At 38.5% G+C, this 22,144-nt stretch overlaps 1 protein-coding gene across 2 annotated transcripts; it reads right to left on the reverse strand.

The window, feature by feature from the left end:
• Positions 1 to 219: 219 nt before the first annotated feature.
• LOC143877121 (signal transducer, putative (DUF3550/UPF0682)) lies at positions 220 to 11,623 on the reverse strand. 2 transcript variants are annotated; one of them, XM_077378975.1, is made up of 10 exons: positions 11,156 to 11,623; positions 10,683 to 11,070; positions 9,018 to 9,060; positions 8,854 to 8,921; positions 8,450 to 8,692; positions 4,684 to 4,750; positions 4,363 to 4,590; positions 3,969 to 4,060; positions 2,186 to 2,532; positions 220 to 681 (listed from the first exon to the last, which is right to left on the reverse strand). In XM_077378975.1, exons 1-10 carry the CDS (start codon positions 11,260 to 11,262, stop codon positions 402 to 404), a joined length of 1,863 nt encoding a protein of 620 aa, XP_077235090.1. In that variant the 5' UTR covers positions 11,263 to 11,623; the 3' UTR covers positions 220 to 401. The 2 variants fall into 2 exon arrangements, with proteins under 2 accessions (XP_077235090.1, XP_077235089.1); XM_077378974.1 differs by having other exon boundaries at positions 8,854 to 9,060; positions 11,156 to 11,619.
• Positions 11,624 to 22,144: the final 10,521 nt, after the last annotated feature.

Here is a 22,144-nt window from a genome sequence, read left to right on the forward strand (position 1 = left end):
ACTAGTAAAAAAAAAGGGAAATCCCTCAACCCCACGCACCCCCACCTCCTCCAAACGTTATCCCTTAAGTTTTAAATGCAAAGAAAAACGTTAAAGGGGGCAAATTTATTTATCGCCGATCACAGAAGAAGAGAGAGTTTGGGGGAGCATTTCCCAAAAAAACAACATAGCATCTAGGTGTCATAGAAACCTTGCCTGTGAGACTATGAGATGGGAAAATGGATGTGTAATAGCATGGATACTGCATCCCTGCCGATATAAGGATTGATGCAAAGGAGATTTACAATGCCAAAGAAAATAGCATACCCTATACCCAATAAAGTCCCAAAGTAGAATTCCAGGCCAATCAAGAACAACTTCAACAATTCTCAAAACAACCAGATAGATTTCTGTTTTAACACTTAATGCCCATTTGCAGCTAAACGTGGTTCATGGACGTCTGAACTTGTAACTACCATTGGTTCTTCAGGACTGTGTTTGTTCTCTGGAAATGTAATCCCATCAGAGAAGACAAAATTGTCGGTTGCACAGAAAGCACTGGCAAGTTGTTGGATTACAGATTGAATGGCGGCGTCTGATGGAAGTACAGATTCTGGAAGATGAGGCAGACACTCAGGAAGACATTCCTTCTTGTTGAATGTTGGAACATGTAATGCAGTGACAGCGCGGCAGAATATAAATCTGCATAAGTTGAAGAAATCTTCAGCATGTAATGTATCTACAAAATTATAAAACCTATGTTTCTTCCCTTTGATGCATTTACATGTATATAAAAAGAACATCTACATAAAAAAGAACATCAAGGTAAATAAAGGAAAATGATATTTTTTTAATGAATATAAAGGAAAATGAAATCCATGCTCCTTTTTCTGATGATGGCACTCCTCACATTATTATATAAAGTCATAAACTCTTGCAGGAATAAACTGCCCGACTTGGATGAGATATCATTGCTTACACTAATGCTTAAAAGCTCTTGCCAACATATTATCCTCATTTCATTCTCAATGGGTTGTTGATAGCTTTTGGGGAATTGTAACAGCCTTTCACAGCTAAGTAGAAAAGTGTAAAATGAAGTATTCGTGTGGGTTTAAAAAATCTACCCACATCCATTGGTGAAAAGATCTCATGTCATGATATTGAAACGGCCAAAGAAGTGGCATCAATCTCATCATTTACACCAATGAGATAGGCAAGGCCAGGCCCGTGGAATACTGAAGTGGTTCTCTAATTCCAAACGGTTATCAAAATTTCGTTAGTTTTTCATCATATTGGAAGAAAACCATATGTTGACTTCTTTGCCTCAATGCAGTAACTCCTGTCTCAACAAACCAGGGATCTAAGATACCTAGAAAAAGGATACATGTGTCATATATTGTAAACGAATGGATCGGTGATCCTCTAAACCTATAAATCTTAGGATATGGGTACTGCAAGGATCATATATGCATTCTTGTTTCGAGTAAAGATCCTTAAAACTAAGATATGAGTATACATTTTCAAACACCAAATTAAGAAAATCTCGTCAAAATCAATTTCAAAATCTAATATTTTGAATAATAGATAGTGGATGAAAAACTAATCAAAGTCCACACAATAATATTGAAATAACCTAATCAAGTATAGCGTGGTTTTAAATTTCCACCATAACTGACACCAAATTACCAAAATGTTTCTGTTTCCATCCTCGCCGAAACATATACCGAAACCGAAATACATACCAAAACCAAAAGTGTATTAGTGGTGTACTATGTCAGTATGTCTTGCATAAATAAATTTAGGGAAATGATTTCAGCACAAACATGTTCTGATACAAGCGCTCATGCATATTGTCTTTTAGTATTTAAACAGCTGTAAAAGGGTTAATATGGTTCCCAAAAAGCACTTACCAGACAATTAATTACAAAAAGACAAGCTATATGTGCGCATGTATCAAAATATGGTTGTGCTGAAATCATTTCCCTAAATTTATATGAATTGCATATGAAATCTTAATATAGGTTTCATCATATTTAGCACTAGTTTAACATTGGTAGCCCAACAAAATCTGAATCCATTATGACTATTTCAGGGACGGATGGTCAATTTTTCCCAGTAACAAGTTGATCCTATTAAACCGTTTTCTAAAAAAAGGATAGAACATCTCTATGATTTATGTCCAAAATAAAATGATTTGAAATATAACCTGAGAAGAAGGCGCCTTAGGAAGGGGTCGCATAAAACTTGAGCCCAAACTGGATCGAGTGTGTCCGATGCTGCCAAAGCCAGCCCCCAGTCATTTAATGATGAAGAGAGCAACTGCTCGGCCTTGTTATACACTTCCTGAAACATTCGGCTTAAGCTCACCATCTCAATGTTGGAGGCTGAAAGCCCAAGCAAGAGGCAGAAAGCCTGCAATGGTGCGGTGAGGAACATGGTAAATTGGCTTCCATTTATGTGGCGAGCGGAATCACCAGCAGCAGAAACAGGAGGAGGAGAGCTCGAAGAGAGGAGCATTGCAACTGTTTCTCCCTTTTCTGTCCCATGTATAGCCTGCATTAATTTTCCAAAAATGATTTTTGTATTATTCTTATTATTATAACTAACTAACAACTAAATGAAAGGGATAGTAAAAAATGAGCTGTAATAATTGATCAGAGCCCTAAATCATCAGTACTATAGTCTATAAAGTTTCTGTAGATGAATTAGCTGCACCAGATCATAAAGTCAGCATCAGAGTTGGTTGAGGAACTACCCCAGCGAAGGTATTTCCATGTCACATTTTCAACTGTGATTGATATAGAAATGTTCATCGGTTTATTTTTTTTGAAATTTTAATGTTCATCGGTTTATTGTAATTGAATTAGGAGAACATGCTTATAAAAATGGACATCAGAGTTGGTTGAGGAACTAACCCAGCGAAGGTATTTCCGTGTCACATTTTCAACTGCGATCGCGATCGATAGCGAAATATTACTCGGTTTATGTAATTGAATTAGGAGCACATGCTTGTAAAAATGGCGCAAAGGTAAGGCTGCGTACATCTAGCCCTCCCCAGACCCCGCAATGGCGGGAGCCTCGTGCACTGGGCTGCCCTTTTTTTATGTTTGTAAAAAATGGCGCTTTTGAATGTCAACTTACAGACAAACATTCTAATGCTAACTTAAAACCTCCATTGTACAATTGTACCTATTCACTTAATACCTTCTAATGCTAACTTAAAACCTCCATTGTACCTATATAAATTTCAGAGGGCGAGCCTTGGCGCAACGGTAAGGTCGCTCCATTGTGACCTGGTGGTCACGGGTTCGAGTCACGGAAACAGCCTCCCTGCAAAGCAGGGGTAAGGCTGCGTACATCTAGCCCTCCGCAGACCCTGCAATGGCGGGAGCCTCGTGCACTGGGCCGCCCTGTTTTTCCTATATAAATTTCCAATTTCCTCAAGTGACACAGAACCCTGACAATCAAAATACCCGAAGGAAAACATGCAAGTTGAAAAATCAGATAGTCAGACACTCCTAAGACCAAATATAATTTTAAGAAAAACACAATATAATAAGGGCTCAGAAATTAGAACTGCATGGCAGACAAAATATCCACACCCAGCAGTAGCAGTCCATCTTCTGTGCAGCAGCATATCATTGCAAAACACAATATAACTAGTGCTCAGAAATTAGTACCGCCATGATTATCTCCCCCCCAAAGACTGGATTTTAAATCCCAGATCATCCCTAAGAAAGACTCCATCAAAATCTGTGCCTGCTCTTTCTAAATATGGACCTCCAGGATTCCTCAATGCCTTGCTCTTAAAAAAATGTTACCTCTAAAGAGTAATTTCCACAGGCCCATTATAAGTTTATAAACACATCCAAGTCATTAAAAATATAACTTTGCTAATTATCCACGTGATCATTTACATTTGTGGAAAGTGCTACTTTTAAGAGACAGAGAGAGTCCAGCAACTGAGAAATTAGAGTTGACAAACCTGCCTTGAATGCTTGGCTGCTGTCACTGTCAATAATCAGAAAAAGAGGCCTTCTTGTAAATGGTAGCAAGTCACAAGGGTAAAGACAGTTTAAACCTGAAAAGGGATGATTTTCATGTTAAAAACTGTACGGTGATTTCAAGATATCATATTCCAAGTTATTGGGCACCAGGAAATCAACTAAAAACGTAATGCACCAAAGAAAGGTGTGCTAATCTTCTTATGAAATGATACCAACAACAAGAACTACATTAATAATGAGAATAGGCACAAAACTTCAAGAAGAAACACCACATATGACATAATTAGTTTTTCAGCATCTTGAAGGCTGAAAAAGATATTGCTACAAGGAGACCATTACTTTGGCAACATTCTTACCAAATCATAATAGAGCATACCTCCATTTGCACGAGAACCCAACCACAAACAACCCCCACTACTACTTTTGTAATTTCCTTTATTTTGAGCAGAAGAATGTGCTGGGCTATTACGGGGAGAGCTCATTGGAGAACTTAAGTGTGCATCAATGGCCAGATCAAGATATTGAAAATTTCCAACAGTATTTTCAGTAGTGATTTCAGAAGTTCGAGAACCTGATGGAAATGGAATAATTTCTCCACCCTTTCCTGAAAAAGTTCCATTGATATAAAAGCATGCGACCTCTCACTCAATGAACAGAAGAACAATAGGAGACAAGTATTGAAAGAAAAATGTTAAACCTGGGGCTGAGAGATATATTAACAAAATTCCATCAGGAGGGAGCTCATCGCACACGGTAGCTAGAACCTGCCCACAGAAAAGACAAGCACATGTATTCTGTAAATAGAGAAAATCCAGCAAAAAGTCATCTGGGAATATTCTGATGCTTACATTTTTTTTTTGGAGAATCACCTGGAAATATTATTGCAAGGAAGCATGTGAAGTTAATAAATCTTCACCATTATAAAAAGGAAGTATTATCATATTACAATGTGAGCAGGATACCATTATATCATACTACAACGATGTGACAGCATTGGATTCAAAAATTTGTATGACGAAGGATGAATTGTTTTAGATTCCCAAAGATCAAAATATGATTATATCATATTACACTCTGTGATCAATGTGAAGCATTGGGTTCAAAACTTGTATGATGAATGATGAATCATTTTAGATTTCCACAGATCAAAATATTATTATATATCATAGATATTATAGATTCTGTCATGCTTATGATACAATTTCAATTTTACATGTTACGGAATGAAGAAACGGGGAAAATGATTTCTCACTGGCATTAGCGGCACCCATTTCAAGAAAGCACACATCTATTAAGCCATCTCAACTATTGAATGGCAAAAGAAGACCAATTTCCTAAAGCGTCTTCCTCAGACCCCGAAGACAACTACTCCCCACTCTAAGTCACCATAGGTTCTGGATGGTATTCTCCAAGAAAGAAGGGATGTGATCAAATAGATTCTTGAGAAGGTCCTTAAGGAGTTTTATGATCAAGTGCATCTTAGCAAAGAACTTGATGCTATAGTTGTCACTTTGACACCAAACAAGGAAGGTGCAGCGAATTTTTTTTATTTTTTTTTGAATTATAGGTGCAGCGGATATTAACTTTGGATCAATTAACTTGTATGCTATTGCCACTAAGAAGGAAAGCTTCGTGAACGAGTATATGGTGAGAAGAGAGGATGGTGTTATGTGAAGGCCTGGCTTTCGTAGGAAATTTTTTGAAAGGGAAATGGAGTCAATTGCTAGTCTATTGGCATTATTAGAAGAAGCTATATTAAGCGAGATGGTAAAGACAAAAGGATATGGATCTGGAATTCATCTGGGGATTTTTCGGTAAAATCTTTCTATTTCAACCTAGTTTGCCATGCATCTTCCAAGGTTGCTAGAGTTTGGTCATTCCAGACTCCGCCTCGAGTATGTATCTTTGGGTGGGCGACTCTATGAAAAAGAATTCAAACGGTTGACTTCCTGCGCAAAAGAAAGATGATAATTATTGACCATTGTGCCTTATGTATTGAGGCCAAAGAAACAACGGACCACCTTCTAATACATTGCAGAGTGGCTAGAGAAATATGGGGCAAGTTACTCAACAGATTTGGCATTTCATGGGTTTTCCCTGAGAAGTTGATCAATCTCCTTCAAGGTTGGTCTCTTGTCCCTGGAAGAATAAGGGCAAAATATTATAGAATGTATCCTTTCTAGCAACTATTTGGGTCCTTTGGAAGGAAAGTATTTAAAGGGGTTTCTCGATCCACGGATTTACTATTCATTCGGGTTATCGCCCTTACGATTTCTTAGGTGAGGACTCCGATTTGTTTCCGCTTACGATCTTTGGGTTGGATGGAGAGTAATCTGTGGTTAGGCGGTGTCGAAGCAAAAAGTGATACAAGAGTGGGTTCCTCCGCCGACGGATTTGAAATTCGATGGCTCTAGCTTTGGTAATCCGGGCCTGGCCGGCATTGCTGGAGTTCTCAGGAACAGTGAGGGAGCGGTCTTGTGGGCCTTTGCTCGCCCTTATGGGATCTCTGATGCTACAGAGGCGGAGGTGAGAGCAGCGTATCAAGGCCTGAAATCGTTGACTAGAGATCATATAGAATATGTGGTACTAGGAGATTCCTTGAATGTCATTATGTGGCTCAAGAGAGAACAAAACCCCCAATGGCTTTTCGACCACCTCTTTGACGAAATGTTTGATTGGATGGCTTGTTTTCCTTGGTCTTTCCACCATATCCGCTGCTCTGCTAACCAAGTGGCTGACCATCTAGCCAGAGAGGGAGTCTCTAAAGATGAACAAGCTCTTTTTTACAGTCTTCCTCCTTAATTTCACGTTTTTTTTTTGTATCTTTTCCTCTCGTTGATGTATCTTTCTTCGTAACTTGACCACTTCGGTCTTTCTATTAATAAATTGGCTATCATTTAGAAAAAGAGAAAAGAAAACTTGGTGTGTGGTGTGTAAAGTCCCTTCCGAGAGGCTAGAGATAGTTTTGGGTTGCATGATTGCCTTCTCCCAAGAAGCAGTCACCAAGGGGAAACAGATCTTAGGTGGCATCCTCATTGCTAATTAGTGTGTGGATTATAGACTTAGAGTGGCAATGCGTCCAACCACGAAAATGCCAGGAAATTTGATAGACTAAGAATATAATAGCAGAAGATAAATAGATCAAGAAAGAGGATTAGAATCACTTTAACTTGTATTAGGGCATCAAAACACCAAAAACCATGAAAATTTCAGCAAAAACTAACTGAATACCAGCAAAAAGAACAGGTATATCAGTCCATAACACTCTAAAACCCTAATCAAATTTCAACCCTTGATGCAAGACCTAGCCTCACATAGAAACACATCTCCAAAATCCACAAACAGAGGTAAAACCTAACCTGACTCTCCCGAGTCACGAATTATAACCGCACCAACCAAGTACTCAAACACGTCAACCGAGTAATCGATTGTGCCGTGCCAAGTCCACTATGATTTTCTTCGGCCGCATTCCGCACTGCATCCACATTTTTAAACACTAGTTAGATCAAACTACTTTAAGCAAGGATTCAGCTCAGAGCCTTTGATATATTCTTTCATCATAGAAAAAACTCGGAATGTAGTGGTGGTTTGAGATATATCTTACTTAAGTCCATATTTGAGAGGTAAACAACATTGCTGCTCGACTCACTAAAGAGTGGACTTTTTAGAGCAATGGTTCGTATGATGGTCGTTAAGCATTCCCTGATGTGGTTTACCTTTTCTTTGTTTTTTTATCAATAATTTTACTATGATTTGGCTGACACTTCGAATTTATTGCCGACTCACGTGTCTTGCCGTGTCCGACACGACACGCGTGTCCAAACGTGTCGACACTCCTTTGGACACTTTTACTTGTATTGCTGGAAGTGTTAGACCTAATGTTAGTGTGTGGACATGTTTTTGTACTGTGACAAGTTGATATTCTGTTGTTTTATTGAATATTGTGTTTACATCATTTAGACAACTCGTATCCATGTCGAAATTGGACACACAAATCCATATCCACAAATCATGATTACATATACTTCCTATTTTAGACGTGTCCTCGTTTCTAAAGTTTGGAGGTTTGCCGTTTCTGACACTCCGTGTCCGTGTCGATACGCGACACTCGTGTCGGTGTCCACAAATCATAGTAATTTTATTACCTATTATAATGGACAAAATTATGTGTATTTTTATAGCTTCTAAAAGTAAAGAATCTAACAAACAATCAGCCAAAGATAATGGATACTACTGAAAACACAAACATAAAACAGTTGCAAGATTGAATATTAATGGATCATTTTTTTGAAATGGCAATAATTATATATAGCAAATTTAGGAGGCCGAGATGGACCACCCATATCTACAATAGGAAGCAAGAAAGAAACAGGAACGAAGAAAAAACAAAATACAGAGAAAACCCCTTTTCAGGATCATCACACACTCACAAATTCAAAAATCACATATCATCACACACTCACCGCTATAAAATGTGTAACGGATGGGCGATACAAAATAGCTTTCCGTGGGTTCGGTGGCAAAGCGTAATCTTTAATCTCTGGTAAATGAGTGGCACAATGAGGCCCACCAGCCCCATTTTGACCAATGTTAGAATCATTTCCATTCGTGTCAGACTCTCTTTTGGGGTAAAAGGAACCACTGGATTCCCATTCCAGACATTGAAGCATTCTAAAAGTGTCTAGAGTAAGCTCCGTAAACTTGACCTGATAAACAAAAGAAATTATCAAGGTAAGGATCAACCAATTAACATATTCGATACAGCACTGCAAAGGGATAGCAACTGATTAGACGCTTAATATCAAGATTCTGGTTTAAACTGTAATTAAAGGAAAAAACAGAAAGAATAATGGGCTTAGTACAAAACCTCGTTATGATGGTAGCTGCTCAAGATTGCATCTCGTAATCGTAAACCTCTTTTTGCCTCAGGTGAAGCTACATCCGGAAGATATTCTGGGTGAGGGTCGAGGACAGAACTATATCTTAAAGGCCTGATATTCATAAAAGCTGTATCAACTTTAAGAAATCTACCAATTTCTTGAACAACCTGCTTCCACTCTTTGAAGTCCGTCTCCTGGGCAAAATCACCCAAAAATTAGTCCAACAACCACCCAGTATATATGAAGGAAACTTCTATACTTCAGTAACTATTGTAAAACCAAAATGTAGACTAACCAAATGAAATTAAGGGAGTGGATAAATTAGCCGTGTGCATTAATGACATTACAGTTCAAATTGATAATGTTCGAGCGGATAATAGAAGAAAATGACTGAAATTTATGCCAACAACAATGTACATGACACCAAATGTTGCAAGTAGAAAAAACTGTGAATCCCAATCATAGAAACATCATGAGTCTAACAGCCAAATGAAGATGCACGATACCAAATATTGCAAAGAAAAAAATTGTAAATCTCAATCACAGACAATACCATGTATAAACAAATGCCATGAGTCCAACAACCAGATGAAGAATCTTATTTGAACAATATCAAACTACTTTGCCACGCCCTTAGAAAAGATTTTACTAATCAAAGCATGACACTGCTGTGATTAGGGGTGCAAGTTTGGCCCTGTCAGCCCTGACCCGCCCTAAGCCCGAACAGGGTCAGGGTTGGATTTTCCAACCCTGAGGGCGGGTCAAGGTTCATTTTTTTAGACCTTGACTCAGGTCGGGTCGGGTTCTGGGTTAATGCCTCGGGTACCCTGACCCGGCCTGACCTTAAGTTTTCTATTATAGAATTGAACCATCTGTGCATGTTTCTTTTGGTAATGTTTTCTATTATCCTGGATTGATGTTTCTTTAGATTATTATTATTAATTGTCTCTGTTGCCCGTCATGTTGTTGAATTCATATTGTCTTATTTTGTTCCCTTTCTCTTTTTATTGATCATTTTGTTCTATATGATAAGTGGTTGCTTTATTTTTGGCACTCTTAACAGGTATTTGCACTAGGGTCAATTAGGGCACCCCCGGCCCGGCCCTGCCCAATCAGGGCCAATCAGCCAATACTAAGCCCTGTAGGGTGGGCAATGGGTTGAGGTTTTTCGGCCCTGACGATAATGGGCTCCAGGGTTGGGCTAGGGTTTTGAAAAACCCGACCCAACCCGACCCTGTTGCAGCCCTAGCTGTGATCCACTGCTGAAGACAAACACAAAGCTAATCCACGACCATGAGCAGAATTCCCTTTTTTTTTTTTTTTTTTTTTTGAGAGAGAGAGAGAGAGAGAGATGTCACTAATAACCTGTTCGTTTGAGATTGTGACAACAGATTGTTAGCCCCAAACCTATTATCGGACTCAAATTTAAATGTAATTTAAATGTAATTTCAACCAATAATAGGTTTGGGGCTCACAACCGGTTGTCACAATCTCAAACGAACAGGCTCTAAAACTCTTTCGAATAATCAATGGTGTCACAGAGATCAAAGAAACAAAGTTCACATAAGAAGTCACAAATTCTAGCAGATCTGCAAATCAATAGCTAATTACAAACTGCAATAATTTTCATGATATACTTTTCAAACAATTAGTCCACCACGAAAAAACTTGCTGAAAGGAACTATGCAACTCCATAAACAACAATAACAGCAATTCAATTTCAAACTTCCAAGACAAGAAATTCCAAATAACTTCACTGCAACCTACTCGAATAAAAATGAATCAAAACATTCAATAAAGAAATAAAAAAGATCACCTGAAAAGTCCTCTTGCACTCATCAACAAGCGTCCTCAACTGACTGACCAACTGATTCACCATTTCCCTCCTATTCAAAACCAAACACACGATCAAAAACCTAGCGAGGAACCGTAACTGTTTGGTTGCTAGGTTAAGACTCTGTGACGCGCCATCTTTGAAATACTCCCGAGTCAAGATCGCCTCATAGAAGATATACGATTCGGAAAGATAATTCGCCTCGCTTGTCCGTAGATACTGACCGTAATAAAGCTGTGCGATCCGAGATGCAATCTCTCCGATTTCCCATCTCTTAAGCCCAGCCTCAACCAACTTTTGCCTATTCTCCTGTTGGAATTTCCATAGCTGTGTGTATACCTTAAAAACCTTGAAGAAATACGCATCATACCTAAAAGATAGAAAAATAAATAAAATGAATCTAGGGCATACACTCAATGGGGAATAAGAGTGAAGGAACGAGGAGGATGTAGTACCTGTTCCTTCCATAGGAAGGTAAATCTCTAACCCTAGTGAATTTTTTGTCAGCTTTGTCAACGAGTGACCAGAAAATTTCGATGAGCGGTATGTTGTTTTGAGACATTAGACCGGATTATTGCAGAAATGACGGCAAAGGTTAGAAAATGGGGCGAGCATTGGCCGGTTCCGATTGTTTTGTAGAAGATGGATGGATCGGAAGGAAATGGAAATGGAAAGAAACAATCGAACTTTGACACTTGCACGCGGGTTGGTATCGTCGGCTAATTTCACTAACTGGGGAAGTTTTTTGTACGAAGGAATAAGGGGCGTGGGTTATGAAGTCGGATTTGAAAGTCGCCTCAAACTGGATGCTAATTGTTAGTAACGTGTGGTGTCCGGCAAATGCAAGGGAGTGTTTGGTTGCACAAACTCTTAGCATCTGTTGAAACTCTTAGCATCTGTTGGAGTTTTGACTGAAAAGTAAAGCCGATCTCTTGTTTGGTTGCCAGTATTTCAATGAATTTCCATGAGACCCGACTCCCTGCCGTGTTTCTTACAAAATTATTGCTTCAGGGCATTCATCATTCATGTCCTCCCTTCTAATTTTCAAACAAAAATCTACTAAAATGAAGAATTTTGTTAGAAAAATCTTGGAAATGGTGTTTTTTTCTCTCTTTTCTCTCTCTCTCTCCCTTCATTAATCTTACATTGGTAATGACACCCCTACTTTTTCCCTTCTCTTTGAGTCAATGCCGCGCAATGAAACACTATTGTAATCTATTCCACTACTCCAAGAGGAAATTCTAGACAAATCCAATGATTGTCTCATACCTTTTGACTTTTTATTCTACTACCCTGCTAGCCCCCGGTGCATCCAAAGATCCTTCGGGTCAGTTTTCACTTATTTACCTCATAGTCAATAGGGAAGAGACAAGCCAAGTAGTCTCTTCGTAGTAATAGTAGTAAGTATGTTTTGATTGCCAACCTCATAGAGTAGTACTAGTAGGTGTGTCACTACCAATATGGAGAGAAAGAGAAAAGCATAGCAAAAAAATCCACTTTTTTAAAGATTTTTTTACCTAGTAGTTTGCCCGTATGCAACGTAGGCCAACAAAGAAGAGACAAGAAAGAGACGGGCCAAGTAGTTTCACAGTAGTTTAATACCCCGCATGCAACCAAACACAATATTTTGTTGACCTGGCAGCCAAAAACTACACAAAACCCCTACAAAACCGGGATGTCTCCAACTCAATTCCGCATCATCCGTCATCAATGACTTCTTCTTTTCTTTTTTATCAAGGTGGTCGTATGATAAGCACAGTTTTATAATCTTTTGCAAGAAAGGCTCTTTGGTTACCATCAAAATTAGTTCTTATTTGTAAATAAGAACATTTTAAGTTAGTCTTATTTGCAAACAGGATACCGATGTCTCTTTCAATGCCATTATCTAATATGGAAATAAGACTTAATAACTATAATTTGCATGAGATTGTATGCATATAAGAATGCAAATGCAAATTTTTTTTAGAGTGATGTAGAGAAACCTCAAACTTCCACAAGAAAACACTTGACAGTGAAAGTATGTACTAAATTGTGGAAGTGTTCACAATGCTCACAATTTCGAAGGTTCTCCAAGTAAGGAGCTTATACTTCTTTGTAGATTTTTCAACTAAAGTTGCCTGAAAGTCCTCCGCCACCGCCATTGCTCGTGCCTTACCCTTTTTAATCGATGTATCTCTATCAACTCATTTGAATTGCATTCACGACGTCATTATCCGAGCCTCATTAACATTGATTATCCCTTCATTTTTTTCATCACTTACTTTTATGTAATGACATGTTATGCGCGCAAATGCTGGCAAGCCATCTTTAAAAAAAATGTTTGCATTGAATCTACAGTAAAATAAAAGGGGTTTTTGCAAAAGAAGTCTTCTCCTTACCTAATTTGAAAAAACAGTCTTCTAGTTTGACAATAGGGTCATCACTTTTGAGTGAATTTTGCAAATCAGGTCATGCCATCAATTTGTGACCAAAATACCCATGGTGACCAATATTTCCCTCATATGTGAAAAGATGAAAATTACGTCATAAAAAGACAAAAATACCTGTGATGCTCTGATATATGTTTGGATAAGGTAAGTCCCACCAACACAACCCAAACCACTGCATCAGGTGGGACCCACCATTTTGCCTCATGTTTTGATGTGGTACGTCCCAAGATCTCCGCCTGAGCCCATGTAGGGCCCACAATTTTACTCATGTTTCGATGGGGTGGGCCAATTTTTTTAACACAATTTTACTTATGTTTTGATGGCGTGGGTCATTTTTTTTTACACCCGTTGCACAGCATGAGCCAAGAATGCTAGTTTATATTGAAATGGCATTCCCACACCCTTGATTCAAAACTTATCATTAACTGCCATTGGTATTTTGGTCTTTTGACAAGGTATTTTTGTCCTTTCACATATAAGGTCATTTTGATCTTTTACGAGTGGAAAAAATCTACCACGGCAGTTATAAGCTAAAAACCTGGTAGATTTTTTGAGCATTGTGTCAACCAATCTTTCCTGCTGAAGTGTTTGGCAGATGAGAAGATGCAGGGGATTTGTAAGAGATTGAATGGCCTAGTTTCAGAAGATAATTCTGTGCTCAATGTAAGTTTACTTGGCATTCGGGTGCTGGGTGTGAGGAATTTCAGAGGTTGAGTAAAGATGATAAAGGAAACGATGATATGATAGTGATGGATCTTGCAAATAGAAGCAAATGGAAGAAGTCTAATGAAAAACAATAAACTGATTCAGTTTTTGCTGTCCCAAGTTCAAGAAAACCATAAGCTCCACGATGGAATTGACAACTGAAATTTTCGTCCATAAGCAGCATCCTCTTTTTGATTCACAGATATCCTTTTTTGGTAATTTGAATTGGTAATATGTCAAATTGTGGATTGGTTTGATTTTGCAATATGATAGTTGTTGCCGATTATTCATGAATATGTGCTTGGATAATGGGATCCTAGCAATCTGAATTCTGAACCACTCCTTTAGTGGTGTTAACTTCCCTATATGTAGTCCTCATAATTACTTCATGGAAAGTCTGTTAACCGTTTACTAATTCTATGATTTTCTTTACATTGTCGATTTTAAGTGGGAGGCACTTTCCGTTTGTTTGAGAGAAAAAACTGATATTGAATCTAGTAAGCAGCAAACAATGGTAACAATGCTGAGTGCAGAATTATTTTATCTGGCTTTGGCAATCTCAACAGTTAAGCTGATTTGTTTACAAATCATGTGGTGGTTATTTGATTACAAATCATGTTGCACGATGAGGTTATATGTCCAATTATTTGGTAAGTTGCTGAACTTACATCGGCTATAATGTGTTTTTTGTGCGTAACCATTATTGGGCAAGATTACATTCCTCTGCAGCAAATTGAATACATGCTGGTAGGTGTTAAAGATGTTTTTGTTGTAACTTAACTCTTCAATAACCTGAACCTGTCACATAGAGTTATAGATTGCAACTTGAAGGGTTGAAGTGTCACAAATTTGCATTAAAACTAATTGCACTACTCATTTTAGAAAAAGCACAATTTAAGGAGAGGTTAACAAGGTGAGCAACCTGTTTACAGCTTGTCCTGTGCCAAGAATATGCCTGTCTTAAAGTTCGATCTGTGTGAATCAAAGAATGTAAGAGGGTATCCGGTTTTTGTTGCCACATGGACCACTTATATCATGCCTGAACTTTCTCCAGCATGCATTACTTGCCATTTGAATTGTTCAATTTTACTATCTGGTGCATTCCATATAAGCTGTTACCTCACTAGGTCTTTCAGATATGAACGATAGATTAATTGAGATGCAAGCGGTTTGACTTTTCACTCACATTTTTTTATCTTTTATTCATGGGTATAGTTTTTATACTAATAAAAGAAAATTTGACTTGTTCATAACTATCATTTGTCAGCAATGCTCCATTATCTCATTTTATTTTTTATTCATGGGTATAGTTTTTCTTCGTTTCCTTATCATTATGGGAGTGATATTTTCACAGTTACCTCATATCCAAGATGGCTTGTGGAAGCAAGGCAGGAATTTTAAGAGGGACATGTTTGTTTTCTGTTGTTTCTTGTTGCTGTTAAAAAGACTCTAATTCAGTGGTATTGGTGTTCTTTCCTCCCATTTTGGTCATCAGTTGTGACACTCTCTTTGAGGTTAGTATTCTGTAATTTGTCGTTTTCCTTTTCTATGTTGTTTCTTGAACTTAAGGGCATGTCTGGCAACCATGAAATATTATTCTATCAAATATTTGTGGGCACAATTGTCAAAGGAGAGCAAAAGAATTGAGAGGGCAGAGTGGAGAGAGCATGAGAATTCACTAGACTAGTAAAAAAAAATTACCCTACTTCAAATTCGGTAATGATGACTCTCTCTTTGAGGTCAGAATTCTGTAATTTGCGCGTTTTCCTTTTCTATGTAGTTTCTTGAACTTAAGGGCATGTTTGGCAACCATGAAAAATTATTCCATCAAATATTTGTGGGCACAATTGTGAAAGGAGATCGAGCAAAAGACTTGAGACGGCAGAGTGGAGAGAGCATGAGAATTCACTAGACTAGTTAAAAAAACTTACCCTACTTCAAATTGGATTTTTGTATTTCCTATTTTCCAGGAACTTTTCATGTTCCCCTCACTCCCACCCTCTCAAATCTCTCACTCTCCGCCCGCCTCTCACAATTGGCCCCACTAATATTGGGTTTTTGTATTTCTGTTTTTTTACTCAACTGGCACACTGGATGGAGACATGACATAATATAGAGGAGAGCCACTCTTACCATCTATTGTTTACTATTGTGGGCTGGAAGTGCTTCAGTGTTGCGGCACAACCTACATCCCTCATCTATACCTATAATATAAAATCCGATATTATTACTCTAAGCAATCCAGGTCTAGTCTGCTACTCTTCACCCATGAATAATTTGCAGTCATCCTTGGAGTTAATATTAAAAAATATGACTCCAAAATGGCACTGCTTTTCAGTCCAACCCAATTCAAGGAAAAGTTTATTCTCTTCACAAATTATCTTGACTAGTGATAAATTGACTGTAAAATTGGATGCTTTGAGTTTATTTTACCCAAAATGGATGCCGAAAGGCCGATTTCCTGTGATTGAAACATGGTATCTCATTGGACTTAGCATTCAAAACTTGACAAAATTGAGCAGACTAGGGTGAGTTTTGATTTGATCAGCTAGTTCCTGAACTTTTCTATCCAACAAATGTGCCATTGTTCTACTCAGATGCAGTTTGAGACAGGTAACCATTAGTTTTCCCTGTACAAGTGCTCATTTTACTCGATCATCATTTATTTGTATGGGGGAGGTATGTTGTAGGATTCAACCTAGGAGAGTCTGAAGGCATCATGGATGAGCTGCTCTCAGAGATATCAAATTAAAAGGTTCTTTTGATGGCATTGTTCAAGAGCATGATACTTTATTCTGAATTTGGGTGATTCCAAGTCCCTAGTTGATCACCTACTGCTTCTATAAAGTTGGCAAGTCTTTTATTGATTTAGGTGAGCTTAATACTTGGTAGCAGAAAAACTGGAATTCTGAGTTGACGCGGAACCATTGAACGACGGTCAGCGGATGTTAGTTAAACACACAAATTAAACCACATTAATTACAAAAAAGTAAAAAATCTCCCATATATCAAGTTTATATGCCACTGATTGATCCCAATGTTCCCACAGGCCTACCTAAAACAGATGGCTGCCCAAATGAGACCAAGGAAACTTGAGTTAATTTTTTTTTATAACTTTCTCCAATGTAGGCCATACGACACTTCATACCCGTACTTGTACTCTCACTATGCTACATAGTACTGTTGGATGGGAAGCTAAAAGTTTACAAAGACCTTTCTTACCCCGGAATTTATCTAGGAACTCGGGGCGGCACCTTAAATTTTATTAATATGAAAAAGAAGTTAGAAGAGGAGGACATAGAGCCTTGCCTCTAATCCAAAAAGACAGGAGAAGAGGAAAAAAGAACCCCTGAACTCCTTTACAATGAAACAAAATAAAGAATTGTCACACTGTCAAACTATGAAAAGATAAAAATCCTAGCACTAGTAACAAATAAAAGAATAAAAATAATGTATGAATAAAAGTACTGATCTTCATAAGTGGAGAACGACTCCACTGTCGTTCAGAGGGACTTCACGCACAGAGAATAAGAAGCAGCCATCATCAGGATCCCAACACAACCCGATTACATCTCCTTTGTTGAGTCCTCTACGTTTAACAAACTCTTGCTTCCAATTGGATTGGATCACGAACATGTTATTTCCATGCCATTTTCTGAATATCAAGCCGTGGGTCGAGCCTGTATCAACATCTTTCATGCGAATAGGAACAAGCATGCCTTCTTTAACGACCCTCGTAACCGTAAGAACTTCCCAAAATGGAAATATGTGACTTCTGACCATTTTCTGGTGCAAAACCAACCTATAAAGGCTTTCTACATCGCTAGCAGTCAATTTCTTTAGAATACGCCAAGATGGGCGTAGATCAGCATATTCTGTAAAGATCATATCACCCCGAATCTCCACCCATCTCCGGTCCACCTCCTCGTTTCTCGTTCTCTTTCTCCCATCCTCTCTCGCTTCCTCCTCCTCCTCGTCTCTCTTTCTCTTTTTCTCATCCTCTCTCGCTTTCGTAGGCAGGAACTCGTAAAACCAGACGGGTACCATTGCAACTTGACTTGAATGGAAACAAAACTGTTTAGATAGAAAGGAGAGTGAGTAATATGAATCCACAACTTTGATCTTAGAATTTGAATGAACTATTATTAGACTAAAAATTAAGTTCAATAATTTTAAATCAATCGATGGTAAAAGATTTCCTTATTAATATGGTATCAAGGCATACCTGGGAAAAAGAGGAGTATTCTTTGGCCTGAAAATTTCGCCTGTCTTCGTACCAAGTGTTAGAAGTAGTTTTTGTGGTAATATGGCTTACTTTATATAGCCAATAAGAATGCCCTTTCTACGTAGTTTCGTTTCTTGAGTTTATCTCTTTACAAAATAGAAATGAAAAATGAATATCCAAAGATCAGCGTTAATTACTTTCCTTTTAAGCTAATATAGCTTGCTTGTAGAAGTCGGTCAGGTTTATTAGGCAATAGGAAATCAGGGAAATGCCCTGATATTTTTACGGTCCTTTCCTTCTTCAATTACAACTGCAACTGCAGAATCTATATAGATAAGACGAAACTGAAAAATAAATATCAAGGAAATCACCAATATATACTTTCTATTCTTCGTATCCTAGGATTTCTTGAATCTTGATTGTGAGTGGATGAGTATGATCGAACCTGTTAGGCAATAGGAAATCAGGGAAATGCCCAACAAGTGTCTGCTTAGGCACTGTTAGGAATGCAAGAATTTTCTAGGAAAAATATTTCTAAATCTCCTACTTTTTTTACACAAGGAAATGATAACTTAACCCAACCCTATACAATTTTTACTTGAAGTATCATGTTATCCTTCTAAATTAACCAAAATATAACATTTCGCTCTAAAACGTAGAAAGAACAATTTTTCTCAAGAAAAAAATTTCTGCCAGAAATGTGTTTTCTTGCAATCCAAACAGAGCCTTAGGAAGAGCATAAAACTGGCTTTCTTTTTAGCATTTCCAGCTATGTTTTATCTCAAATATCCATTTACAACGCGTGTTTATGACAAGGTGTGACCTATCATTTCACACCCATGCATAACACGGCCTACCCTTTTACACCTATTTTGATAAGGTTGGGGCCACCATCTTCCACGGGAGGGGCCCACAATGTTACCTCGTTTGATGGTTGGGTCCCACGATCCCCACCCTAGCCATGCATAGGGCGGGGCCACCATTTTACACCTCATGCTTTGATGGGTGGAGCCCACATTATTTTGCACCCTGTGCTGCATAGCCAAGAATTCTAGTAATATATACTAAGAGGAATGCTACACTCAAGGGTGCCCTTGCAAAAAGGGGTTGAAAGGACGCCCCCATTAGATCCACATCACCATAGTTCATTTATAATAGCGTAAGAGTCAAAGAATTTTAGATGCACTATGGTGACGTGCATCCAATGGGGCACCCATTCATCCTGTTTTTGCAAGGACGCCCCTGATCGAGTTGGGCATTCCTCATATACTAATCTTTTCTTTGTCATTCATTTACTTTTTTGTGGAATGTTTTTATTGGAAAATTTTTCCTAGTAAGATTTTGCTACGAACCTAAATTGGTTCGTAATGGACTTGATCTTCTTAGAAGGAAGATCAGCCTACATGTCTCAAACAAGTTTCTTCATTTCTTCAAAAAGGCTACGTTCATGTTATTAAAAATAAAAAATAAAAAAAATAGACAATCCTTATTTGTAATCTGTAAGACTCATACCCATAACAAATTCCACACAAATCTAAACTAATTTATTCAACCCAAGTGGGCCATCTTGGTATGTAACAAATTTCTACTCGATTTATTGCTACTGTAGATTTCTTTTACACCCCATTGGTGGGGCCCATCATTTTTATTTGGGGTCTCTCTGATTAGGTTTGTCTGATTTTTTTTTTTTTTTGCCTCTTTAGATGCATTGAGTTTGCATGGTCAGTTATTCCTTAATTTGTACATCTTTTTGATATACATATGTCCTCCGAATAATTCAAATCGAAGCAATTTGATGTCCGACTCGGGCCTATATGACCGATCCATAGAAATACTCCACACTCCACCTTTGTCATATATTCCACATTTCACACTAGATAGATATCATATTCATGGAATACGATTCACTTTCAAAATGGTAGCTCCAACTTCAGGTCATGGGTCATTGGTCATTTCTGATTTTTTGAGTTGTTTTCTCTACTCTGGATTTCTTCCAGGTGGTTGCCCTGTGATTACAGCGAATAAGTGGTCATCTTGAAAGTTGAATAATCTGTGACAGGCACTCCAACTTTCAAATGGACGGTTCAGATCATTCAAATGTGAGACCTAGTGGGAGCTCGGTCCCCAACCCATCACATGGACGTTTGGATCATCCTAGTATAGTGTGGTTGTGTGGGCATAGAAATTAAAACAGGAAAAAAATAACAGAAAATATGTCAAAAAACCGGGTGATCCACAGGTCAACCCCGGGTGCGGGTCCAAGATTAGTGACACGTATATTTTGTGACCCGTTTCAGACCCGGCCCGTTTCACTCGGACCCGTACGGTTCCGGTCAAACCTGGCCCGGCCTACCCGTTTGCCAGGTCTACTTGTATATGGTGTCACTTAGGACAAGAGGAAGTGGTGTGTGAAGGGAACGAGGGTCCTAAATGGAAATAGATAATTTCGATTGAATGTGGTTGCTGCTATCAATTAAGGGCAGATAAGGACAAAGAAAGTAGGGTGTAGCGATCAAAATGAGAGGACATATTTTCCACCTTTTTTTCTTACTTTAACACTCCACGTGAAACCACCAGCTACTCCAAAAGCTTAAGCCATTGGAGAAGGCGTTATTTAATATATCTTGGGATTTGCTAGTCCATCCCTGAAGGCATTTTGCCTATGGGCTGTTGCATGTGAGAGCAGCCATCACATATGAATTAAATAAATAAGACAAAATCTGCTGAAAAGTGAGCCTGTGTGGCTACTCTCACATGCAACAGCCCATCCACGAAATGCTTTCCTTTAAAATCCAAAGATGGGACGGCCATTTTATACTTTAACGGGACCACCATTTTACATCATGTTTTGATTACAATGGGTCCCACGAACTCCACTAAAGCCCATGCATAGGGTGGGACCCACCATATTACCTCATGCTTTGCCGGGGTAGGTCCTACGATTTCCACCCAAATCCTTGCATAGGGTGGGGTCCATCATCTAACTCGAACCATGGTCTTCTTTCTGCCAAAAGAAAAATACACGCAGATACGAGTTGAACAAATAGTAGAGATGCTAGCAACTATGCACCAAGTATCACAGTTGTAGGAGAAAACGACTTCAAACAAGAAACCTGGGCCGTTACAGTTGCAGCTATTCAGACCGTTAATAGTAAGCCAAACAATATATTTTCGTGGGATTTGCTAGGCATTTCTTGCATGAGAGAGGAGCCACCTCAAATGAAAATAAATAAGCCAAAAATTCATTTATTCCCATCTGAGCTGGTTGCTCCCTCATGCAACAGCCGGTCCACAAAATGCCTTCCGATGGTCCCTAGTAAATCCCTATTTTTCATATATATATATATATATATATATATATACCTTCTCTTTCCAAATTCTAGTTTCTTATAGCATTTTTTTCGCCGTCAACCTTCCATTTATTTTCCTCCGTTGAAATTATATATTGTTTAAACATAATATCACCCATCAAGTGATTTTTTAAGTTATACGTGATCTAAGAAATGCCCATCAAATGAACTTTTGAAGTGAGCTACACGTGGGACCCATCTCAGTGCGACGTACATGCTTCATTGCAGTGGGCATAAGGGGGGACAAGCTTATACATGCTTATACATAAGGGGGGCACGCCTTCAAATTTTAAAGGGGGCTGGGTCCAATTGAGTTGGGCCTATTAAGGATTTAGTTGGGCCTATTAAGGATTTGACCCAACCTAACAGGGGCAACTGCCCCCCTTATGCTACATGTGGCTCCGCCCCTGCTTCATTGTATAATGGTGAGGTCTCAGCTTATATATTGAAGCTTCCACTTCTATGGTGTACATTCCAATGTTCCCTTGGATACGTATAAGGTGATGATCGGAGCCATTAATCTGGTGACCCACTTCTAAGCAAGAGAGATTCCTGGTCTCATCCTGATCAGATCAGATGATATTAACCCTTGAATTTTCTTGATCTAAAAGAAGAGAATATTTTTAGCAAACAAATGTTGACATTTTGCAGCTGGGTGTTGCATGTGAGAGCAGCCACCTCATATGAATTAAGTGAATAAGACATCTGCTGAAAAGTGAGCCTGCGGGGTTGCTC

This window comes from Tasmannia lanceolata, unplaced genomic scaffold (assembly GCF_043159265.1).
Source record: "Tasmannia lanceolata isolate RefF3 unplaced genomic scaffold, GAP_Taslan_0.1 ptg000005l, whole genome shotgun sequence".
Lineage (NCBI taxonomy): Eukaryota > Viridiplantae > Streptophyta > Magnoliopsida > Canellales > Winteraceae > Tasmannia > Tasmannia lanceolata.

Coding starts and splice junctions, on each gene's coding strand:
- LOC143877121 (XM_077378974.1), bottom strand. CDS start 11,262: ATGTCTCAAAACAACATACCGCTCATCGAAATTTTCTGGTCACTCGTT. Junction 4,751..8,449: donor CCGTTACACATTTTATAGCG/GTGAGTGTGTGA, acceptor TTCTGTGGGCAG/GTTCTAGCTACCGTGTGCGA. Junction 4,591..4,683: donor AATATATCTCTCAGCCCCAG/GTTTAACATTTT, acceptor GAACTTTTTCAG/GAAAGGGTGGAGAAATTATT.